We start from the raw sequence: 22629 nt of genomic DNA on the forward strand, positions 1-22629 counted from the left end.
TGCCTTTCCATAAAACAACTATGGTCACTTGGCAAGCCAAACAGAGATCTTCTTCCTTTCTGTAATTTCTGTATATGTTAAGGGTTCTTAGTTCTATGACCAGACTGAAACTCTTTTCTAAGTCAATGTACAGTTAAAGATCATGCATGCCACCATGTTCTTCTACCACTGGATTAGGTACTGGCAAGGCTGATGCTCGGTCTGATATCATTGTCAGTTTTCTATAAAAAAGTTCTTATTTTCCAGCACAACTAACAGATAGTTAATGATTACTGATAAAATACAACCTAACTTTTGTTACAAAAATAAAAAGGTCATTGTGACCCAGTTAGTCTATAAAAAACCTAAAACTTCTTAGTTTTATAAAGGTAACTGCATTATAGTATCAACTAATTCCTAATCAAAATCTTGAACAGATCTGTAGTACCGTCATTGTAGTTTTGAGTATGCTTATTTTATCAGATTTATAGATGTTTTAAATTGCAACATCACTGAAATTTGTTCCACAGAGGAAGAAATAGCATCAATGCTCCTCCCTTTCTTGGTCCTTTATTTACTTCAGGCCCTACAGGTAGGCCATAAATCATAGACATTTACCACAAGTTGCAAATATAGCCATTCTGTTTAAAAAACACATGTATTTCTCTAAAAATGTGAATTTGCATCCTACAATTTTATCAGTATTTCCTCTAAGTTCTCAAAATGTTCCTGTAGTGTGGCCATAACAAAAAGCTTATCAGAAATAAACTGCAGCATTTGGCATACCTCCAAAGTGACTTTTGAAGCTCTCTGAAATAACAGGTGTAAACAACAATCAGAAAGGAAAGTTGTTGTATAAAAAAGCTTGTTTTTAAGGTTTTAAGGGCAAGAATTTCTAAAACCATTTTTGAAAAAATAAAGTTAATATGTAATTTTGAAAATTTCTCATCCCTTCCAGTATTGCAAAAAAAAGTCTTTCACTGTCTCAAAGAATGTGCTTGGATAAAAGAATTTGCAGTCTGTACATTGCTTAATATTTACATAGGGCTTAAATGTCAGTAATGTCAGTCAATTTTAGATATTTCACAGGTTATAATTTTTCTTTCAAGTCTCTTTTATTTTTTGCCTATTTTGTACACATAGCTAACTTTGGCCCTGATAACTTCATTTACAGAACTTATTTAGTTTATTTTTCTTCATCTAAAAGATTATTTTAGGTAGCATCTTGCAAGCTGGGTGCAGCATTTTAAACTACTGTCAAAGATATGGCTTTCTTTTGTTTTTTAAAAATAATATTTACATCACTGACACCCATTATTTTACAGGCTCTCCTATGAAAGTTTTCTATACAATTTGTCAACCACAAAAGTATGCCAATTATGACAGTATCAGTGGTACAGCAGCTAGCATACTCACCTTTGGTGCAGAAGGCTATGAGTTCTATTCCCACCTCAGGTAGGTTAATTACTGACACTGCAGTGTGGCATAAGGAGGGTGCTGCATTCATGAGAGTCATCTCATCCTATGGATGAGATTATTAAACTGAGGCCTTATATGCTTGAGTTGGTGGTAGCTTAGGTGGATGTAAAAGATCCCATAGCACTGACTGAAAAAAGTAGGGAAATTTCCTGATGCCCTGGCAAACTTTCACCTAGTAATATAGATACTACCTTAGGCCTCTCTTGAAAAGAGACTACTAGGGTAGTAGAACTAACCCGATCAACAAAGGATAAATAAAATAATTTGCTAACCTGAACTTATTTATACCAACTCTGAGATCATCATACTTCAGAGAAAAGGGAATAGTTCAAGAAATGTCAGTTTCAGGCTTAGTATATTGTAGATCAGAGTGCACATGCTGTGTGCTCTGTCTTTAAGAAGCATGTCAAAGATGGAGCATGCACATATAAATGCCAGGCACGTGCCATTTTGAGAGTGCAGCCAGAGAGTGAGCATGTATGATTGCAGTAGTTAGTTTGTATATGTTACTAAAGTTAAAGTCTGTAAACTTCTATCGTGATGTGTTTGTATAAAATAAAGCTGCTTGAACAGAACCCATGAAGACTCTTCTATTGTGTCCAAAGTAGGAGAGCAACAGATATGTAATCTGTTTTTTGGTCTTTCAGTCTCTATATTTCTGGACTTGGCAATCAGAGTTCTTACATTTCAAATGATTATGAAACATCTTCTAAATGTTTACTTTACTAAAATGTTTTCTTTTTCCGTCAAGCTTTCAGACTGTGCTCATCTTTATGATACAGTCCATAGCCAGTGGATGTGTTGTTTTCCAAAATTATTGTTAGAAGCATTAACTGCAGGCTTTCTTTCTCTTGGAAACATGCCCTTCCCATCTCTGTTCTAGAGCACTGTTGTGTAACCAATGCAGTTGGTCTTACTTGCAAATTGTGTGCACTTCTGGACTCTTTAATGAGTTTATTAAAAATGTTTAAATGAAATAAAAATGTATTCCTCACATGCTATCTCAACATATGCTGAATATACTGTAATAATTACAATTCTGGACTAATTTTCTCATCTCAATCACATACTGAATTACAAGTTATGTGCATGACATCCACATACCAACCGTGTGCGCTTTTTATTTATTTCTCTGGATACATGATATTTCTTATTTGACTGCAGGTCATAGCGATTAGTACATTGATAAAGGCAACATATTTTCTGTCTTCAGTCTTTGGCTATTTGTCCACAAACAGAAGTTCTTGTATTTAAAAAATTCTTTATATGTTTGAATTCTTACTTAGACATCATCAGATCACCTATGATTCACGTTTTTCTTTCTTTCATTTCTATCCCTTTCTATACCCCTTCAAAATCTGTACATTGTATTAAAATTGTAATCACATAAATACATATATGCATATAAATAAATAAATAAACTAAATAAATAAATAAATAGACAAAATTAGCAAATGGGCAATCAAATAAACATATACTATCTTTGAGGGGAAAAAAAACAATCACATTTAATAATTAAAACCTTTCGTAAGCTAAGCTTCACAGAAGCAGAAACATGAACATGATCACAAGTGAAAAACAGAATCCAGAAAACTGTAACATTATATACCATGCAATACAGTGGGTATACCTAATCCTCAAATATGGTTTCCTTGTGTTTGATCGGTTCCCTATTAAAATTGCGAAGGTCCACTTACCCGAATACAGAAACGTCGACACGTATTCATCAAACTGTGAAAACACAGATCGTCCTGAAGCGCAAAATCCAAAAAGTCGAATCATCATGGTTTGCCCTTTTGATGGTATAGCTCTGTAAGGTTCAGTCATTGATCATGTGCACACACACACGCACACACACACACACACACACACACACACACACACACACATACACACACACACGCACACACACACATATATATATATATATATATATATATATATATATATATATATAGAAACACTTTATAATCTAGAAATACTGAAATGTCGAATTTCAGTATCTCGAGACTATAATGTCGAAGTTTGAAAATAGCGAAAGTGCATAATTGCGAATTCGAATATCTCAAATTCATGGTTATGGCTTTATGTTACATAATGATCGGGATTGTATGTGGATGGAGTGCAGTACCGTGTGTGGATTTAGGTGTTATGTCAGGTAAGTAAGTGTTTTGTAATGGTTTTTGGTGGGAGTTTGAGTGTATGTGAGTGTGCTGATAGGTGTGATGTGTGTGTGAGGGACTGTAGAATGTGTTTGTGTGTGTGTGTGTGTGTGTGTGTGTGTGTGTGTGTGTGTTTGCTTTTGTTTACTGTTTGTACGATCTCGGAGTTAGTATATATAAGTAGGGGGTGTGACCCCCCCCACATGGGGAGTGCAGGGGAGCTTGCCCCCCCTGCTTATTTGTGTTGTAGGTTTGTGTATGTGTGTTGTTTTGTTTGTTTATGTTGTGATGTGGGTGTTGTGATATATGTGTGGTGTGGTGTGTGCTGTGTTTTAGGTGTTTTGAATTTCGCAGTTTAGGCTTCGCAGTTTTTGGTATTTCGGTGTTGTGTGGATTCAATTTCATGGTCTTGAAAAACTGAAATTCGAGATTTCATTATTTCAAGATTATGAAGTGAATCCATATATATATATATATATATATATATATATATATATATGGGTCCCCTTCAAAACATCTAAAACTCATAACATCTAATTTCATAACATTGAGACCAGAACATCTAAAACCCATAACATTGAATTTCATAACATCTAACACTAGTCTACAGATTACAAGAAAATAACATCCCCTCCAGATATAACGACACCAAACTACCAAACACACTTTTTACTACATTTCTGCAGGGGGGGCTTGATACAGTGGGGTTAGGAAATTAACTTTTTCCCACTGTAGTGCGATCTTGGAGTTGGGGAGGTGGCAGAGTCCCTCACATTGGGGCTGCAGGGGAGCTTTCCCCCCTGCATAAACATAGTAGTAAAAAGTGTGTTTGGTAGTTTGATGTCATTATTTGTGGAGGGGATGTTATTTTCTTGTGATTTGTACTGTTAGATGTCATGAAATTTGATGTTATGGGTTTTAGATGTTTTGGGTTTTAGATGTTCTGGTCTCAATGTTATGAAATTAGATGTTATGGGTTTTAGATATTTTGAAGTAGACCCGTATATATATATATATATATATATATATATATATATATATATATATATATATATATGTGTGTGTGTGTGTGTGTATATGTATACATATACACACATACATACATACACAAACCAAATTCATGGTCACTCTAGTGGAGAAAATGTGGCAAAAAAACAAGTAGGAGTGCTCTGTGTGAAGCCTAACTAACTGAGGGTAGAGGAAACGCAATGTGAAGTCCTTGATGAAAAGCTGTCCATCAGAACATCCCACAATGAAGTGCACATAAGCCCACGTGATGCTCTCTACTGATATTGTTCAGCAATACAGAAATATAATGTACAAATACATACATATGATGCTGTGCTATGGTGGTAAGAAATGTAAGCCAGGTACTTGTATGCATTAACATTAGTGAAATGATTATCAGTAACTGCCAGATACTGTATCAGAAAATGTTAAGACAACAATCTTCTAACATGTTTTACCCTGTGGCCTTCTGTCAGTATCTACCAGTCTCTGCTTACATATTGTGTGACAGAAGAAGTCACTTCAAGAGAAAAGAGAGTTTCAACTGGTCTAGGGAAAAAATATTTAAGCCGACTGAATTCTGCATAGTGAATAAATGTGTGACTTGAAAGAAACAGAGTTACTTAGCAATTTATACATGGTGGTAGTGTGTAAGAGGTGTATGTGCATTTGTGATGATATCATCAGTAAAAGACATGACTATATCACAAACAGTGTGAGGAAATGTATTGACTTAATGTTGGGAATGTAGGAAACGGTTTCAGTACCTGAACACCTTTCCTTGAAAAAGAAGGGAGGAGAGGACAAAGTATACTGGTGGTGAGCTATATAAGGGTAAAACACACTGGGTAGAATGGGGTAAATCTAAGAAATGGGGAAGGTACACCTTTCCTCAGAGAAGATAATGAATATCAGTAACATACTGCTAGGAGAGACATCTAGGTTTGTATTTGACTCGCGCACCATAGATAAATATGCTGTCAAGTTATCAGTTAACGATTTCATTAAATAAACATGGTATAACTAGAATAAGCAACCTAATAACAAAGAAGGAATGCCCAAGCCCAGGAAAGGCTTATGCATGCTATACCAAAGCATGAATTTATAAAGAAAATATGCCATGCCTTACCTTATTTTTTCAGGGCTGTACATTGCTTGTAACTTCAGATCTGTTACACAATTATCTTTGTTTCCACACTTCATTGCAAAGGAGATCTGAAAACAGGAAGTGACACAGAGTTACATTCTGAAGTATCAAAGCTATAGGAAAATATCCAATAATTTGGTTATCTTAAAATATACACCAGTTGTATGCTAATCAGGTGACAGTGATGATCCTGCTCAAGTACAAAATGACTTCTCTGTTGTAGAACAAGATATGCCCATGGTGCAGAACTCTGGTGTTAGCAATGGCTCTGCTTGATGACTGTCATTACACAGTAAACTAGGAAGATCGCATCGACTGTGAACTAAAGAGGTGCTGCACAATAAAGCATGTGGGACCCTGCCTACAATGCACAAATCAAATGACAGTATTTACCCTGCCTATAATACAATAAACCAGATTATGCCTGTGACCTATCCTAAGCAAAATCACATACACAATGGAATGGTAGAAACTGCTCATAATGCATTAATTAGGTGACACTGGTGATATTGCCATATGACATGGAAGTTACAAGTAAACTAAGGAATGTGACTATGGTACATTAATCAGAGAGCAACACAAATGTTGTATAGTGGCACAACGGCCACAAAATGAAGAGCAAGCACTGACTCATATGTACTATGATTAGCTGAAATAAGAGATGTTGCGTATAATGTATTAATTAGGTGACGTTAAGAAAGAAGTCCAGCCATATGGTATTTACAAAGTAGAAATTGGGGCTCTACCTATGGTACACAAAACACTTGTATTGCATACCTCTTGGAGCCATTGCTGACTGCATAATCAAGCAACAATTAAACAACACTAATCATGAAATATCCCTTAAAGTACAATGACATCTCTCTCTTTTTCTTTCTTTTGTTCCCACAAGGACATAGTAATTAGCTATCAACTTCAGACATAATTTTTCTTATGCAGTCCCTGCTGCTTGCTTTCATCTTAGTTGTTTGTTATATATGTTGTTACTGGCAGAGAACAGTTGACCCCCTCTTCCAGTTGTCATAAGAATGGCAGAAAGATGACAACAGATGGCTGATAAAATGCATCAGTGCTTGTGCAGTCGAGTCACTGCTTAACACAACAATCTATGCAGCACAGACAGGGAAAAAAGGAAAAGGTACTAACAGGAGATCAAGGTGAAAGCCAATAAGTACAAGTTATAAAAATGACAGCAACGCAGAAAGCTACGCATGCACGTGGTCAACGAATAGTAATAAAATAAGAAGGGAAGGGAAGGTTATACAACAAGGGCTGTCACAACCAAGAGGAAGCAGTGCTGTAACAAGCACTGTAGTGACAGATGGGTAATTACTGATAAGGAATAGCTTTTTTTCTAGTGCACATATTGGAATGTTCCTTCACACTGTCAAGTAAGTGCTGCCACCAGGGACAAGAACAGAATATTAGACACAAAGAGCTCTATGAAGTACTTCTTTGCTGCAGACTGCAAAAGAGCATTGTAGAAGGTGAAAGACAATGAAAGCCTGGTAGGAGTAAAGATAAAAGATGCACCAGGCCAGATGACATCACGTGTCATAAGATTCCACGTGACAGCAGAGATATACTTCTCACCATGAAAAGCATGTAGGAAATTTTATCTAGAAATTCTAGAAAAATGCATTGAATACTCTACAGAGAATGCTAATCATCATTCACAAGCAGCATAATAAAATGACAATCCAAAAAACATGAGTTGGCCAACAATAACAAATCACAGATATATCTGCAAAACCAAAAAGTGGATAATAGCTAGTTATTTTTTCATTTGTTTAACATGCTCCCCACTAACAATACACTATGCATTAACACAGTATTTTTGCAGCAAATATTAGCTTTGCAGTTTACATCACCATTAAGTTCTGGTGCTGTGCCATGAGGAATTGGGCCTTGACTTGTTGCTTATTGCTTATATAAGCAACTACTGGATTTTACTAGGCAGTGCTGACAGCCTGCTGAAATGTGTTTCCTATGCTGCCCGTACCTCATACATCAAAACCTACACTACCAAAATGCACACATAGAAACTTGAAACACACACCTACATTTGCGGAGGCTCTCAATAAAAATCTGCTCAAGCAACCTCCACCCCCCAACACAACCCAAATGACACATAGCCCACAAACTCAGTGTGCCACTCAACCACAGCCCATAAGGCATAACAACGTACCCAACACTCTAGTCATAGGTGACTCTATAGTCAGGCACACTGATGTTCCACTCACCAGGCTAGACAAGGGGAAAGTTACTGTCAGCTGCCTGTCTGGTGCCAGGATCAGCCACATAACACAAGCAGTCAGGTCACTCCACAACAAGTACAAATATGACTCTGTCATTGTCCATGTTGGTGTGCATGACCTGAGACATACCTCCCTGGACTACATGAAAAGAGTCATGGAGGAGATCTCCAATCTTGTAGCCCAGGCAGGTATGACCCTAGCCCTGAGTAGCATCCTGCCATCACCCAGAATGATACCACAGTACAAGGACAAAATGATTGACTTCAACAACGGGCAAAGCTTCTGGTGTCATTCTAAGGGGATCCAGTATCTGTCTGCCTGGGATGACATGATCGACAGATCATGATGCTTTGCCAGAGATGGCCTGCACCTGTCGCCCTTGGGATTCCGGATAATTTCTAAGGCTCTTGCCACCCGTTTTTAGGCAAGGTTCAAATGACAAATTCACCACCTTAACAGGTTTAAGCAAGCAAAATCTGAGGGTAATGCTACTCAATGCTAGAAGTCTAAACCTCAAAATGCATTCACTTGAGGCACTCCTTAAAATGGAGAACATGGACATCTGTGCAGTGACAGAGACCTGGTTCAAGGCTCCAGAGAGCACCCCTGCATTACCAGGCTATAATTCATACCACACCTTTTGGCCACCTAACCTGGACCGAAACACTAAAGGCGGAGGCGTGTCCATATTCATTAAGGATATCCACAGCTCCAGGCTAGTTGCTCAGCATAATGCATCTGAGATTATCCAAGTGCAACTAACTCTGGGCAAGACCGCAATCCAAATTGCAACTTGCTACAGATCCCCCACCATGCCCCAGGATTCCCACTCCTCATTTCTTGATACACTAGAAAATATTAGGGTACAACCCAACACCCTAATAATGGGTGATTTCAACCACCTCACCATTAATTGGAAAAACTACTCATGTATCAACTCTTTTGCTCAACGTTTTCTGGAATTCATAAATTCCAATGCCTTGGATCAACTTATCCACACCCCTGCCAGGGTTGGCCAGTGTTCCACACCAGAGGTCAATTCCTCGTTGGTCAGATCTGACCACAAGCTAATCACCCTAGACATCCCCATCCCACCCCCACTCCCACCCCCCATTAGGGAAACCGCCATAAAATATTTCTCCAAAGCCATCTTCAAGCTTCTTAAGACAGAAGTAGCAAACTTCATGACACCTATGCAGATGAACAATAGAGGCACAACTGCTGAATCCTACACAAATGCACTTTATAAGCACGTACAAGAGTGCATGGATCATGCTATCCCTAACAGGGCCAAGATGCTATCCTCCAAAAAAAGGAAGCCAATCTGGTGGTCCCCTGCCATAAACAAACTCTACAACAGAAGAAAGAAACTGTTGCAAAAAAGAGTAAAATCCCATGATTGGAGGAACTCCCTGGCCAGCCTCAATAAGAAGCTGAGATCCCTTATAAAATCCTCCAAAGCTAGTTATGAAAACAAAATTGTCACTGATGCTAAAGACAACCACAAAGCATTCTATAGCTATGTCAAGAATCTCAATGGTAACACTCAGATCTGCTTTGAGTTGCAGCACAATGGCAGTAAATATAAAGAACCAACTGATATTGCCAACATCCTGGCACATAGGTTCAGTGCTAACTTTACCCCCCCTCAAACCCCCTAAAGGGCCCATCTCTATACTGGAAGAATGCAAAGTTCCTGTAATCACGGCTGCACAGGTAGAAATCACACTCTCCAAAGCCAAGAACACAGCATCCATGGGACCTGACAACATCACAGGCTGCATTCTACATGAACTGCAGAATGAACTGGCACCCCACCTAAGCACCATGTTCAATCATAGCCTCACCTCAGGCTTTGTGCCCACTGAATGGCGCACAGTGACAGTTATCCCACTCCACAAAGGGGGAGCCACCACGGACCCTGGGAACTACCACCCCATTAGCCTAACGAGCCTGGTCTGCAAGGCCATGGAACATATCATTATGGATGTTATACACAAAGACATTGGTAATCTCCAAACTCTGGACCCCACCCAGTTCAGGTTTGTAAAAGTTAGATCATGTCTCCTAAACCTGATAGACTTCTTTGAAGCAGTCACCAAAGCCGTAGACGAGGTTAAGGTGGTTCACACAGCCTATCTTGATCTTGCCAAGGCTTTTGACACCATGCACCACACTGGAATTATAGACAAACTCACTAAACTAGGTATAAATCCCTATGTCACAAGATGGGTTTCCAACTGGCTCATTGACAGAACCCACACTGTGAAATTAGCAGACTACAAATCCAACTTCAGACCAGTGACAAGTGGAGTACCACAGGGTTCAGTCCTGGGTCCTCTCCTGTTTAGTATCTACATTTCTGAAGTAGAGGCTAACACAGAAGGTCTTTGGCTAATGAAGTTTGCAGATGACTGCAAACTAGGAGCCATAATCTAGACTCCTAATGATGTGGACATCCTACAAAAGGGCCTCATGGAGACAGATGCCTGGTGTTAAAGCATTGGCCTCAAGAATGCCATAAAAGTGCATTGTCATCCCCTTTGGTAAAAACTCTGTACCCAAGAGCTACCACATAGGTGGTAGTCTACTTAACACCAAATGTGTGATAAGAGACCTTGGGACACAGGTGGACAGTCATCTCTCCTTTGATAATCACATCGACACAGTAGTCTGAACATCCTTTTACATGGCACATCTCATCACAAAAGGTTTCTCATCCAGGAAAAAAGAGGTCATTGTTCCCTTCTACTCATCAGTCATTTGATCCAATATAGAGTACAAAGCCCTTTTTGGTATGTACTGCACAAGACATCTACAGCAACTGGAAAGGCCGCAGAAATACCTCAGAAAGAGGATTACCGGCTTCAAACAGATGCCCTATGCAGACCGTCTCAAAAAACTCCAGCTTTACTCCGTCGCATATCACCTACTTAGATGCAATCTCTGCCTAACATACAAAGCTATGTCAAACCCAGAGCTGTTGGACATGCTCCAGTTAAAGAAATCCCAGTCCCATTGGGCTACATGTTCTAGGGACCTAAATCTTGTCACTACAATAAACAGAACATGCTGGAGGGATAGATTCATTTTTCAGAGACTTCCCATACTCTGGAACAGACTACCTATCTATGTCAAACAGAGCTCCTCATTAGAACTCTTCAAGAAAAATCTTGATGATTTGTTGGGAAATAGGAAATTCACCCCAGGGATCACCTCTGTGGCTCTGCTCGACAGGGGCACAGGAAAATAATTTTCTTGGGTGGAGAAAGCCAGGGTACCTTTTTGGCTAGGCTTATATATGCCCTAGGGCCAAAACCCTAGTACCTACCTATGAACTTTTACCCCACTACTAGAACATTCCATCAGTTTCTCTATAGGTGCAGAAACAGCAGCCTTAGTCAGGCACAACATCAATGATGGAGGGGTCTGAAAGGATATATGTCCTGGACTAGCACATGAGGACTAGCAGGAAGACACTTTCCTTTTCTCACCTCACCTCACCTATAAAATGTGTAGGATTTACACAAACAAGACTGACCATCTTGCTGAGGTCAGACACTGCCACTCCACCAGCCTTGACAATAAACTGTGCATCACTTGGCTGTTATTGGAAGTCTTTAAAGTGCATCAGCATGTAGAAGTCATCTGCTGTAACAGCTATGACAGAGTCACAGTGCAAAGATATGTACTGTTAGTAGAGATTTTAGAAACATGCTGCAGTGCACAAACATGTAAATATCCTGTATATAAACCTGCTACATGTGTACAAGTATGATTATACTTCCTGTTAGTGGTATAGGTTTGTTATGGGCTGGTAATATATACCAATCCACTGACAGCACAGAGTTGTTAAGTGTTTAATATGTAAAGTTACACTGGAGTTGCAGAGTTATTAGAGAAACAGATATGACTATTGCATGGATAGCATCTGTGACGTCCCTGCACTGGCCCATTAATCAAGAAGCCTCAATTCTCACCACTCCCAGGAGGATGACAAGTACATCCACAGTAAAGTGCAATTTCCCTTAGCACACAGGGATCATAGTCAGTCTGTGGCTGGTTTCTCCTGATCCCCAATAAGATTCCCCACTGGCACAGCTATAGGGTTAAGATTTCAGCTGAGGGGCCAAGCCAATTCCTCCAGCACCCTCTCTGTCCAACCAGTGCTTTATGTTCCAGCCCAAGTAGCTGACACACACACACTATGAGATTTGATTTATATACAAACACACACACACACACACACACACACACACACACACACACACACACACACACACACACACACACACACACACACACACCTGGTGAAGGCTGGCACAGGTTTACTAGCTATGCCCCCTTCTGCCCAGACTATAAGGTAGTTTCTACCAACCCCTACTTATCAGCTGCTATAAGGCCCTTACAAATGGTGTTCAATCCTACTTTGTAATGTTACTATTATCCAAATGGTTGTCTGACCAAGACTTGCAAGGCTATTTAGGAGTGGCTTCTACAGTGTCACCAAATACATTTGCAAGTACTCTAAAAGCTTAAATATGTGTCACAAATATCAGCCACAAAGATAGGTTTGACTATATTTAATAATAAATAATAAAAGAACAAAACAATACTCAACAAACAAACACAGTTACTTCAGAGTTCAAAATCACAGGAAATATTTAAAACAACACAGCAGGACAATCTCAAATAAATACAGAAAACATCTAAACTAATCTTTACTATATTCCTAAGTATATCTAAAAAGAGTTACTATGCCCTATAAACTTACTTACAGCAAGGCAAGTGCAGATGATGTTGACGAGTGGATGTTCTTGCTAGGTCCAAGACAAAATACAAAATGCCCAGTCTCTTTCTGAGAGAGTTCTTAAATTAAAATCAAATATTACTGCTGAATTAGCTTGGATGACATCACTTTTGTCACCTGACTTCAGTTCCCAGACTAACACAGAAACTAACAGAATGTAACATTTCTGTATGAAAAATACATATCGCTCAGATGGTAAAACAATAAAACACTTTTACATTTTAAACCTAGTAATGACTTCTCTCCAAGACAACATAAAAAACTTCTAGCTCTAGACATTGTGTCTGCTACTGAACTGAAACTGAGAGATAACACCTTTTGCTTATGGTCCAGCTGTAAAGTAACTTAACCTCAACTATTCTTAAGTTTTACAGGTTAATTTTCTACGTTCCAGCAGGGTACACTGTGGATACATTTTAGCTCAGTACATAACATACAGTTCTGTATAAATCATATCAATATTCACAAATGGCACAGAATTATTTACAGAATTCCAGTTAGCTGGGCTGGCAATATTTGTCTATATCATAACATCTGCAACACAAGGTCAACACAGACAGATGAGAGTTTAACATACTGCCTGTGGTATACCACAGACAATCATAATACCTGTCAGTAGACCACAGCAATATATTTAATTAAATTCCAATTTTTTATGGGGGAGTGCTCCCCTGTGCACTCTTCACTGTGGAGGCTGCACCTCATATTGCCATATGTAAATATTCTACCTCTGAATTCCCACCAGCTTGGAGACACAGAGGAAAACCTACTCACCTCAGCTATCCCCAACAAACACATCCCCTCCAGCTGTCAATAGAATGCATGTTCTGGCTGCACTCACTAAGACCAAGAATATGGCCTCAGTGGGCCCCAGTAATAACCCAGTATTCCTCCTGAATAGTCTAAAATATGACCTATCAGGGTTGCATGAATTACTATTTAACTGTAGTCTCAAAACAGGTTTTGTACCATGAAACTGGAGGACTGTAGTAGTCATCCCCCTTCATATGGATGGACCATCAACAGATCCCAGAAACTACAGGCCCATTAGACTGACTAGTCTCATATCTTAAATCATGGAAAGAATTATCATGGAAATGATCATAAAGACATAGGAGACCTTCAGATGTTGGATCCACCCAAACTTGGATTTGTCAGAGGATTGCAGTAATCAAACAGTAAGCTAAAAGCTGGTTAAGACTGAAGTCCAAAACCAAAAAACCAAAGGAAATCAGGCTGCTTTAATAAAATCCAAGGACAATTCCACAGTAAATAATTCCAGTAAGCACTTACATCTGTAATACGACTTATTCAGACTGGAAGTTAACATTCCAAAACACACATTTAAATGCTTTAAAAAAATCACATGACCACATACTTAGTGTTTAACCCTTTATGTTTAAGATACATAATAAAATCTTCTCTATTGTTCAGATCAGGGGGTAGCAAGCATTGAATTTAACTTGCCAACTATATTCCAGCTACCCCAAGTCATCTTCTGGATTAAATGAATTTTCTACATTTTTTAAACTGTCCACTATAAGGAATTTAAAGTTAAATTTGCATGAACCATGTTTGTAATGCTTCCCCAGGGCATTCCTTTCATCCCCAATAGAAACTGCATATTTATCTTCATATAGTCTTTTGTACAATTCTCTTGTAGTATTTCTTACATAAAAAAGATTTACATTGTAAGCAAAAAGTTACATAAATTGCATACTTAAATTTGCATGAACATTAACATTATTCAGAGTGCATTCTGTTTTTTCCATGAACAAATAGTTGGACATATTGCAGTTGTAACATTTAACCATTCCATTTCTGCCTGACCTGATTTTAGGCATATTTTTTGGGTAAAGAGGCTTATGCCCTATTGTTCCCCAAACTATTTCCAATTATTTGTTTTTATTTCTTTATTCTCCCTGAGTCCAAACTATTCACAATAGGCATTCTTACTTTGTTTTTATTTTTATTTACTGTACCTTGTTTTTTGTTTCTTGTGCCTCTGAGTTGTAACTTTAGTTCTAATATATGTGACTAATGTTTTGGGATAACTTCTTTGATAAAGTTTTTCACAAAAATTGTCACTTTCTATACCAAAATCTTCTTCCCTTTCTGTTAGGTCACTACTCGTTAACAACTGTCCTTTTACTATATTTTCTTTGGTCTTTTTGGGGTGCATGCTACTATAATGTAAGTACGTATTACTTTCAGCCTCTTTTTTAAACATTTTTTTTCCTAATTTGCTTTTATCTTTAAAGACAGTTACATCCAAGAAATTTATTGTTGTTAAATTAAATTGGCAGGTAAATTCCAAAAAAGTACACACACTGTTAATGTATGTCTTAAATTCACATAAGACCTCTTCCGTTCCCCTCCAAATTAAGAAAACATCATCAATAAAATGATACAATACCACGATATTATTTTGGTACTTACTATGTAATATATGAGTGGTTTCCCACCCATACATATACAGATTGGCATTGATAGGGGCCATTGCCGCCCCCAATGCCACTCCAGTTGCTTGATGGAAAAAATCACTATTAAATGAAAAGAAATTATAATTAAGAATAACATCAAGCAACTCCATCAATATTCCTATAGTATTGTCAGAATATAACTTAGATTTAATTAATTCAAGCCTCACTGTTTCCATGCCTTCATCATTAGGTATTACTGTATACAGTGATTTTATATCCATAGTTACCAGTAAGTCACTTTCTTCCACATATATTTCTTTGATTTTTTTCCAAGAAATCCAAAGTGTCTGATATATGTACTGTTGTTAACCACTGCCCTCTGTAAGTGTTTGTCTACATAGATAGCCATACTTTCCATTTTACTATGTAGACTAGACACTACAGGTCTTGTGGGGGGGGGGGGGTCATTTAGCTCTTTATGAATCTTTGAAATTCCAATAGTAAAGTATTTTTTAGTACCCTGAGTAATTCGGGCTGTATAAAACCATTCTTCTACTAAGGAAACAATAAATGAATAAGCTTTCTTAATTTCTTTGAATGACACTTTCTTATAAAAAAAATCACATCAGACAATAGGTCATACATTTTGTTTTCATACATTGTTCTATCTAGAACAACTATTGCTCCCCCTTTATCAGCTTTAAACACTAATAACTCATCATGTTTAATAAAATGAAAAAAACAATTTGTTTTCTCTACTGGACATGTTATAGTAATTATAATGGAATGCTTAAGTGTTACAACTGCAATATGTGTAACTATTTGTTCATGGAAAAAAAAAAACAGAATGCACTCTGAATAATGTTAAAATAACTGTCAATGTTTTTTTTTCATGCAAATCTAAGTATGTAATGTATGTAACTTTTTGTTTAGAATGTAAATCTTTTTATGTAGGAAGAACCACAAGAGAATTGTACAAAAGAATATATGAACATATATATGCAGCTTCTATTGGGGATGAAAGAAATGCCTTGGGGAAGCATTACAAACATGGTTCATGTGAAGTTAACTTTAAATTCCTTGTAGTGGACAGTTTAAAAAATGTAGAAATGACTTGGGGTGGTTGGAATATAGTTGACAGGTAAGACTCAATGCTTGCTACCTCCTGGTTTGAACAATAGAGAAGATTTTATTATGTATCTTAAATATAAAGGGTTAAAACACTAAGTATGTGGTCATGTGATTCTTAAAGTATTTAAATATGTGTTTTTGAATGTTAACTTCTAGTCTGAAGAAGTCTTATTACAGATGAAAGCGATTGCTGTAATTATTTACTGTGGAGTTGTCCTTGGATTTTATTAAAGCAGCTTGATTTCCTTTGGTTTTGTCATTTGGTTTTGGACTTCAGTCTTAACCAGCTTTTAGCTTAGTGTTTGATTACTGTTTTGGCTTCGAGTTCAGTAGTATGGCAAATCAAGCTATTGCTTCTGGATCTGGCTTTATGTCCCTGCCTGCTGGATGTGTTTTAAATGACACTCCGAATTATTTCTTCATTTTAAATCAAGAAGGGACAGTAAGTACATCTATTATAAGACAAAGTACTATGAGTGGTGGGAGCAACAGGACCGATGAAGTACTTTTAGGTTGTCTGGCACCACCTTTGAATCCATTCCAGAATAAAGAAAACAGCAGAAATGAGGTTCGTAACTTTAACTTGAGTGATGCTTTTTTGCAGCTTTTTAAAACAGTCTTAGAACTTAAATGGTACCAAAGGGTTTGAGGGTGACAAAATTATCAGCTGGAAATGATTATACCAAAGAATTTATGGACAAATGGCTAGATATTAATCAGAAAGCCGGTTTGCATTGTATGGAGCTTCTTGTCTCTTTAACAGAAACAATATGATTATTTTAAAGGAAAAAACCCACTCTGATTTTAACAAACTTAGGCAGACTACTTTGTTTGACAATTTTGAAACAAAGATGTGTGCCATACAAGATCGTTTAATTAAACTTAATGAAGCTTTATGCAAAAGGAAAACCAAAAAGTATGAGAGAGACTGTGCTGACTGTGAAGGTGGCGTGGCTTCTGCATACAGCGTTGTCCTTCAGTATGAGGTTGACGGCAGGCAAGAGCAACTAAATGTGGAAAATGGCAGCAGTGAAGCAAATGAAGTTAGGAGATCAGAGCGTTTGCTGTATAAACAATGGAACCAAGAGGAGACACTATCATGTGCCTCTGACACTCATAAACATCAAAATAAAAAGAAAAATACTGCTATGACAAAAGTAAGTGGAGAAAATAACAATAATTCACAAGAAACAATAGTTAGACTGGTTTCTACCCAGTCTGTGTATGTTTATCAGCAAAATAAAGGTGGAAATAAGACATGGGTTCAAGTAACTGCTTCTTCATCGAATAAGGGATACATAAACAATGGAAGACAGCAAAAAACTGAAAGAACAACAAAGGACGGAAAACACAGGTATTGTTTCTTTTAAAATACAAAATGTATCTAGTTATGAACTTTCTCAAGAAGAATGCTGTATTTTAAGTAAAGAGTGAATTTTGTGCCTGCCAGAAGGGCAGAAAAATGGAAGCGCTTAACAGTACTAGATATTATGTAAGACAGTTAAACTTTGTTCTTTTTTAAAGCTACTAAAACACACAGAGAAAATTTCTGTAAACCTAGCACATTTACTCAACCCTTAAGAAAAGAGTTGGAATTGTTCCTGAATAGTTGTGAATTGCAAATTATTAAAGCTCTTGAAAAAGAATCTAGTTATAATTACTATAACATGCCCAGTAGAGAAAAATCGTTTTTTGATTTTATTAAAATGATGAGTTATTAGTGTTTAAAGCTGATAAAGGGGGAGCAATAGTTGTTCTAGATAGAACAATGTATGAAAACAAAATGTATGACCTATAGTCTGATGTGATTTTTTATAAGAAAGTGTCATTCAAAGAAATTACGAAAGCTTATCATTTATTTATTCCTTAGTAGAAGAATGGTTTTATACAGCCAGAATAACTCAGGGTAAGTAGGATTGTTGGAATTCCAAAGATCCATAAGAGCTAAATGACCCCTCTAAGACCTATAGTGTCTAGTCTACATAGTAAAATGGAAATTATGGCGATCTATGTAGACAAACACGTACAGAGGGTAGTGATTAACAACCATGCATATATCAGACACTTTTGATTTCTTGGAAAAAGTCAAAGAAATATATGTGGAATAAAGTGACTTATTGGTAACTATGGATATAAAACCATTGTATACAGTAATACCTAATGATGAAGGCATGGAGACAGTGAGGCTTGAATTAATTAAATCTAAGTTATATTCTGACAATATTGTAGGAATATTAATGGAACTGCTTAATGTTATTCTTAATTATAATTTCTTCTCATTTAATAGTGATTTTTTTCATCAAACAAATGGAGTGGCAATGGGGACGGCAACGGCCCACAGCTATGCCAATCTGTATATGTATGGGTAGGAAACCACTCATATATTACATAGTGAGTACCAAAATAATATTGTGGCATTGTATCATTTTATTGATGATGTTTTCTTAATTTGGTGAGGAATGGAAGAGGTCTTATGTGAATTTAAGACATACATCAACAGTGTGTGTACTTTTTGTAATTTACCTGCCAATTTAATTTAACAACAATAAATTTCTTGGATGTAACTGTCTTTAAGGATAAGAGCAAATTAGGAACAATTTTTTTTTAAAAAAAGAGGCTCAAAGTAATACGTACTTACATTATAGTAGCATGCACCCCAAAAAGACCAAAGAAAATATAGTAAAAGGACAGTTGTTAAGGATTAGTGACCTGACAGAAACGGAAGAAGATTTTGGCATAGAAAGTAACAATTTTTGTGAAAAACTTTATCAAAGAGATTATCCAAAAATATTAGTCACAGATATTAGAATTAAAGTTACAACTCAGAGAGGTACAAGAAACAGAAAAAAGGTACAGTAAATAAAAATAAAAACAAAGTAGGAATGCCTATTGTGAATAGTTTGGTCTCTGGGAGAACCCTCCTACACAACAAAACTTATTACTATTTGAACAAATGTGCGAATTAGATATAAGACATCTGTTTTCTACACAAAAATCAAGTAGTACTTTGAACGAGATGAATATTTCATTTGCACAACGTGAATGGTTAAAAAACCTGGGTTCTTTAACTGTCAGGTTTTTGAAACCTGACAAAGGAGGGGGCTTGGTAGTGTTCGACAACGTTCAATATACAGAAAAAATGATGCAAGTGTTATCATCTGACGCCTATGTTACTTCTTCCCTTAATGAGATTAATGTAGTTCAAGGTCGTACCCGTGGGTATTTCCGTGACCTTTTCTTAGCAGGCAAAATTGACTTAGAGACATATAATTACATTGACATTATTCAGCCAAAGTTGCCTGTAATGTTCGGAATACCCAAGATACACAAAGACCAAAAGAACCCTCCCATGAGGGCATTAATAGATGGTAGGTCTTCTATGACCTACCCCTGTTCAAAATTGATAGATAGTATTCTATCAAAATATGTAAAGAAAATACCTACTATTTGTAAAGACTCCTGGTCTTTCTTACGTGACATCAACAGTATTAAGTTTGACCTTGAGTGTAACTTTTTGACTGTAGATGTCATTGATTTATACACATCCATCCCTCACAATGAGGCAGTTGAATGGATTCAACTGCTTCTTAAAGATTTAAATGCACCACAAGTGGAGATTGATGTTGTAACAGAACTGTTGAGTATAGTATTGTCATCAAACTTTTTTGTTTTTGAACATAAATTCTATTTACAAAAATGTGGAATAGCCATGGGCTCCCCCTGCGGAGCCAGTGTGGCTAACTTGTTTGTAGCCTTTTGGGAAAACCTTTATATACTATCTAATGAAACTGTAATGCAGAAGATAAAATATTACACTAGGTTTTTGGACGACATATTTATCCTTTTCAAAGGGAATGAAGTTGAAGCAAAACTTTTTGTAGATTATTTGAACAATTCTACACAATGGTTAAAATTTACTTATAGGTTTTCAACAGTAGAAACAGACTACTTGGATGTGAGACTAACTAAAGAAATAGATGAAGAGATTTATTTGTCTGGCATTTTCAGGAAACAGACGTACTGCAACTCTTTCCTGCACTACACTAGTTTACATCCACCTAGGCAGAAAAAATCTATTGTCAAAGGACAACTGGTACGTGCAGGCAGGATGTGCAGCACTTACAGCGATTTCAAAGCTGAGTGCCAATTTTTGAAAGGTATGTTTATAAACCGTGGATACCCTGTCCCTCTTTTAGAGGGGCTTATAAATGAAGTTGACACTAAAAGAACAAAAGGGTTGTATAAACCACTACTTGACCAATCTAATGTAGGTAGGTCTATTACTGATAATGAACTAGCACACCAAAATTCCTTATTAAATCAGCAGAGAAATTTTTCTTTTAAGTTTTATAACTCAATTTAATTTGAATTCAACAGGAATTTGGGCCATTATCTTAAAAAACTGGCCACTAGTTATTAATTCCATTAATTTGATTGACAAGTTAGGTCAGCGCCCCTATGTAATTTACAGGAGAAGTAATAATTTGAAAGAACTTTTACAGCACACTTCTAACACTTATGGTTACATAAGACCTAGAGGTTCATTTAAATGTGGATGCTGCAACATGTGTAAAGTGATGAGAACTGGAAATTCCTTTATAGTTAGGAACAAAAAATACAACATTAAACAGAGGATTACTTGTGATTCAAAGTCAGTGGTGTACATCGCTTTGTGTAATTCCTGCCCTTCCTTTTACATAGGAAAACCAATCGCAAACTAAAAGAGAGTATATCAGCATCTTTATGCTATAAAAACCTCTTTTAGAGAATGCCTTGGCAAAACATGTTAGCAGTAACCCTGACCACTCCTTTAGTTTTATGGGTATTGATCAAGTACCTTTAACTGATAGGGCGGCCCCTTTCAGACAGTTCTTGAGTGTGTCGAACTTTTATGGCAGTTGAATTTAGATGCATTTAGGCTAGATGGCCTCAATGAGAACTGTAACATTTCATGTGTTCTTAAACTAAAGAGCTACTTTAGGTAATGCCTATATGCACATTACTTTGTGGGTTTAATGCATAATATTTACAATGTTATTAATGTAAATGTACTAGTAAGAATATTTTTATGATGTTTTTTATCACACAATATTTATAGATAATTCAATGGAGTTTTTTATGACTATTCATGATTTTATTTATTATTTTTAATTAAGACAAATTACTGCAGGATGTGCAATTATTTGTCACTTCCTGTTAACTGAGTATTTGAACAGACCAGTTTAGCTGTTTTATTTGTCTTCTTCTGAGGAAGCTGTGACAGGGGTCACGGCGAAAACGTTGTCTTTTTGAAAAATAAAACACTTTTACGTTAAAGAAGAAACTTGGACTTTGTTTCCTGTGGTTAGTATTGACTATCTGGACATCAGGTTGCCTGTTTCTACACATTTTTACAATCTTGGAAAAAATCAAAGAAATATATGTGGAATAAAGTGACTTATTGGTAACTATGGATATAAAACCATTGTATACAGTAATACCTAATGATGAAGGCATGGAGACAGTGAGGCTTGAATTAATTAAATCTAAGTTATATTCTGACAATATTGTAGGAATATTAATGGAACTGCTTGATGTTATTCTTAATTATAATTTCTTCTCATTTAATAGTGATTTTTTTCATCAAACAAATGGAGTGGTAATGGGGATGGCAACAGCCCACAGCTATGCCAATCTGTATATGTATGGGTGGGAAACCACTCATATATTACATAGTGAGTACCAAAATAATATCGTGGCATTGTATAATTTTATTGATGATGTTTTCTTAATTTGGTGAGGAATGGAAGAGGTCTTATGTGAATTTAAGACATACATCAACAGTGTGTGTACTTTTTGTAATTTACCTGCCAATTTAATTTAACAACAATAAATTTCTTGGATGTAACTGTCTTTAAGGATAAGAGCAAATTAGGAACAATTTTTTTTTTTAAAAAAAGAGGCTCAAAGTAATACGTACTTACATTATAGTAGCATGCACCCCAAAAAGACCAAAGAAAATATAGTAAAAGGACAGTTGTTAAGGATTAGTGACCTGACAGAAACGGAAGAAGATTTTGGCATAGAAAGTAACAATTTTTGTGAAAAACTTTATCAAAGAGATTATCCAAAAATATTAGTCACAGATATTAGAATTAAAGTTACAACTGAGAGAGGTACAAGAAACAGAAAAAAGGTACAGTAAATAAAAATAAAAACAAAGTAGGAATGCCTATTGTGAATAGTTTGGTCT

General features: G+C 36.6%; 1 protein-coding gene across 1 annotated transcript in view; it reads right to left on the reverse strand.

The window, feature by feature from the left end:
- Positions 1-22629, reverse strand: part of ITGA1 (integrin subunit alpha 1) — a 2125719-nt gene that overhangs the window by 439790 nt on the left and 1663300 nt on the right. The window contains exon 19 of the mRNA XM_044077325.1: positions 5758-5843. Within this exon, the coding sequence (XP_043933260.1) occupies positions 5758-5843 (86 nt within the window). The remainder of the gene's footprint in view (positions 1-5757; positions 5844-22629) is intronic.

This window comes from Protopterus annectens, chromosome 1.part1, assembly GCF_019279795.1.
Source record: "Protopterus annectens isolate FY-2018-M chromosome 1.part1, PAN1.0, whole genome shotgun sequence".
Classification (NCBI taxonomy): Eukaryota; Metazoa; Chordata; order Ceratodontiformes; family Protopteridae; genus Protopterus; species Protopterus annectens.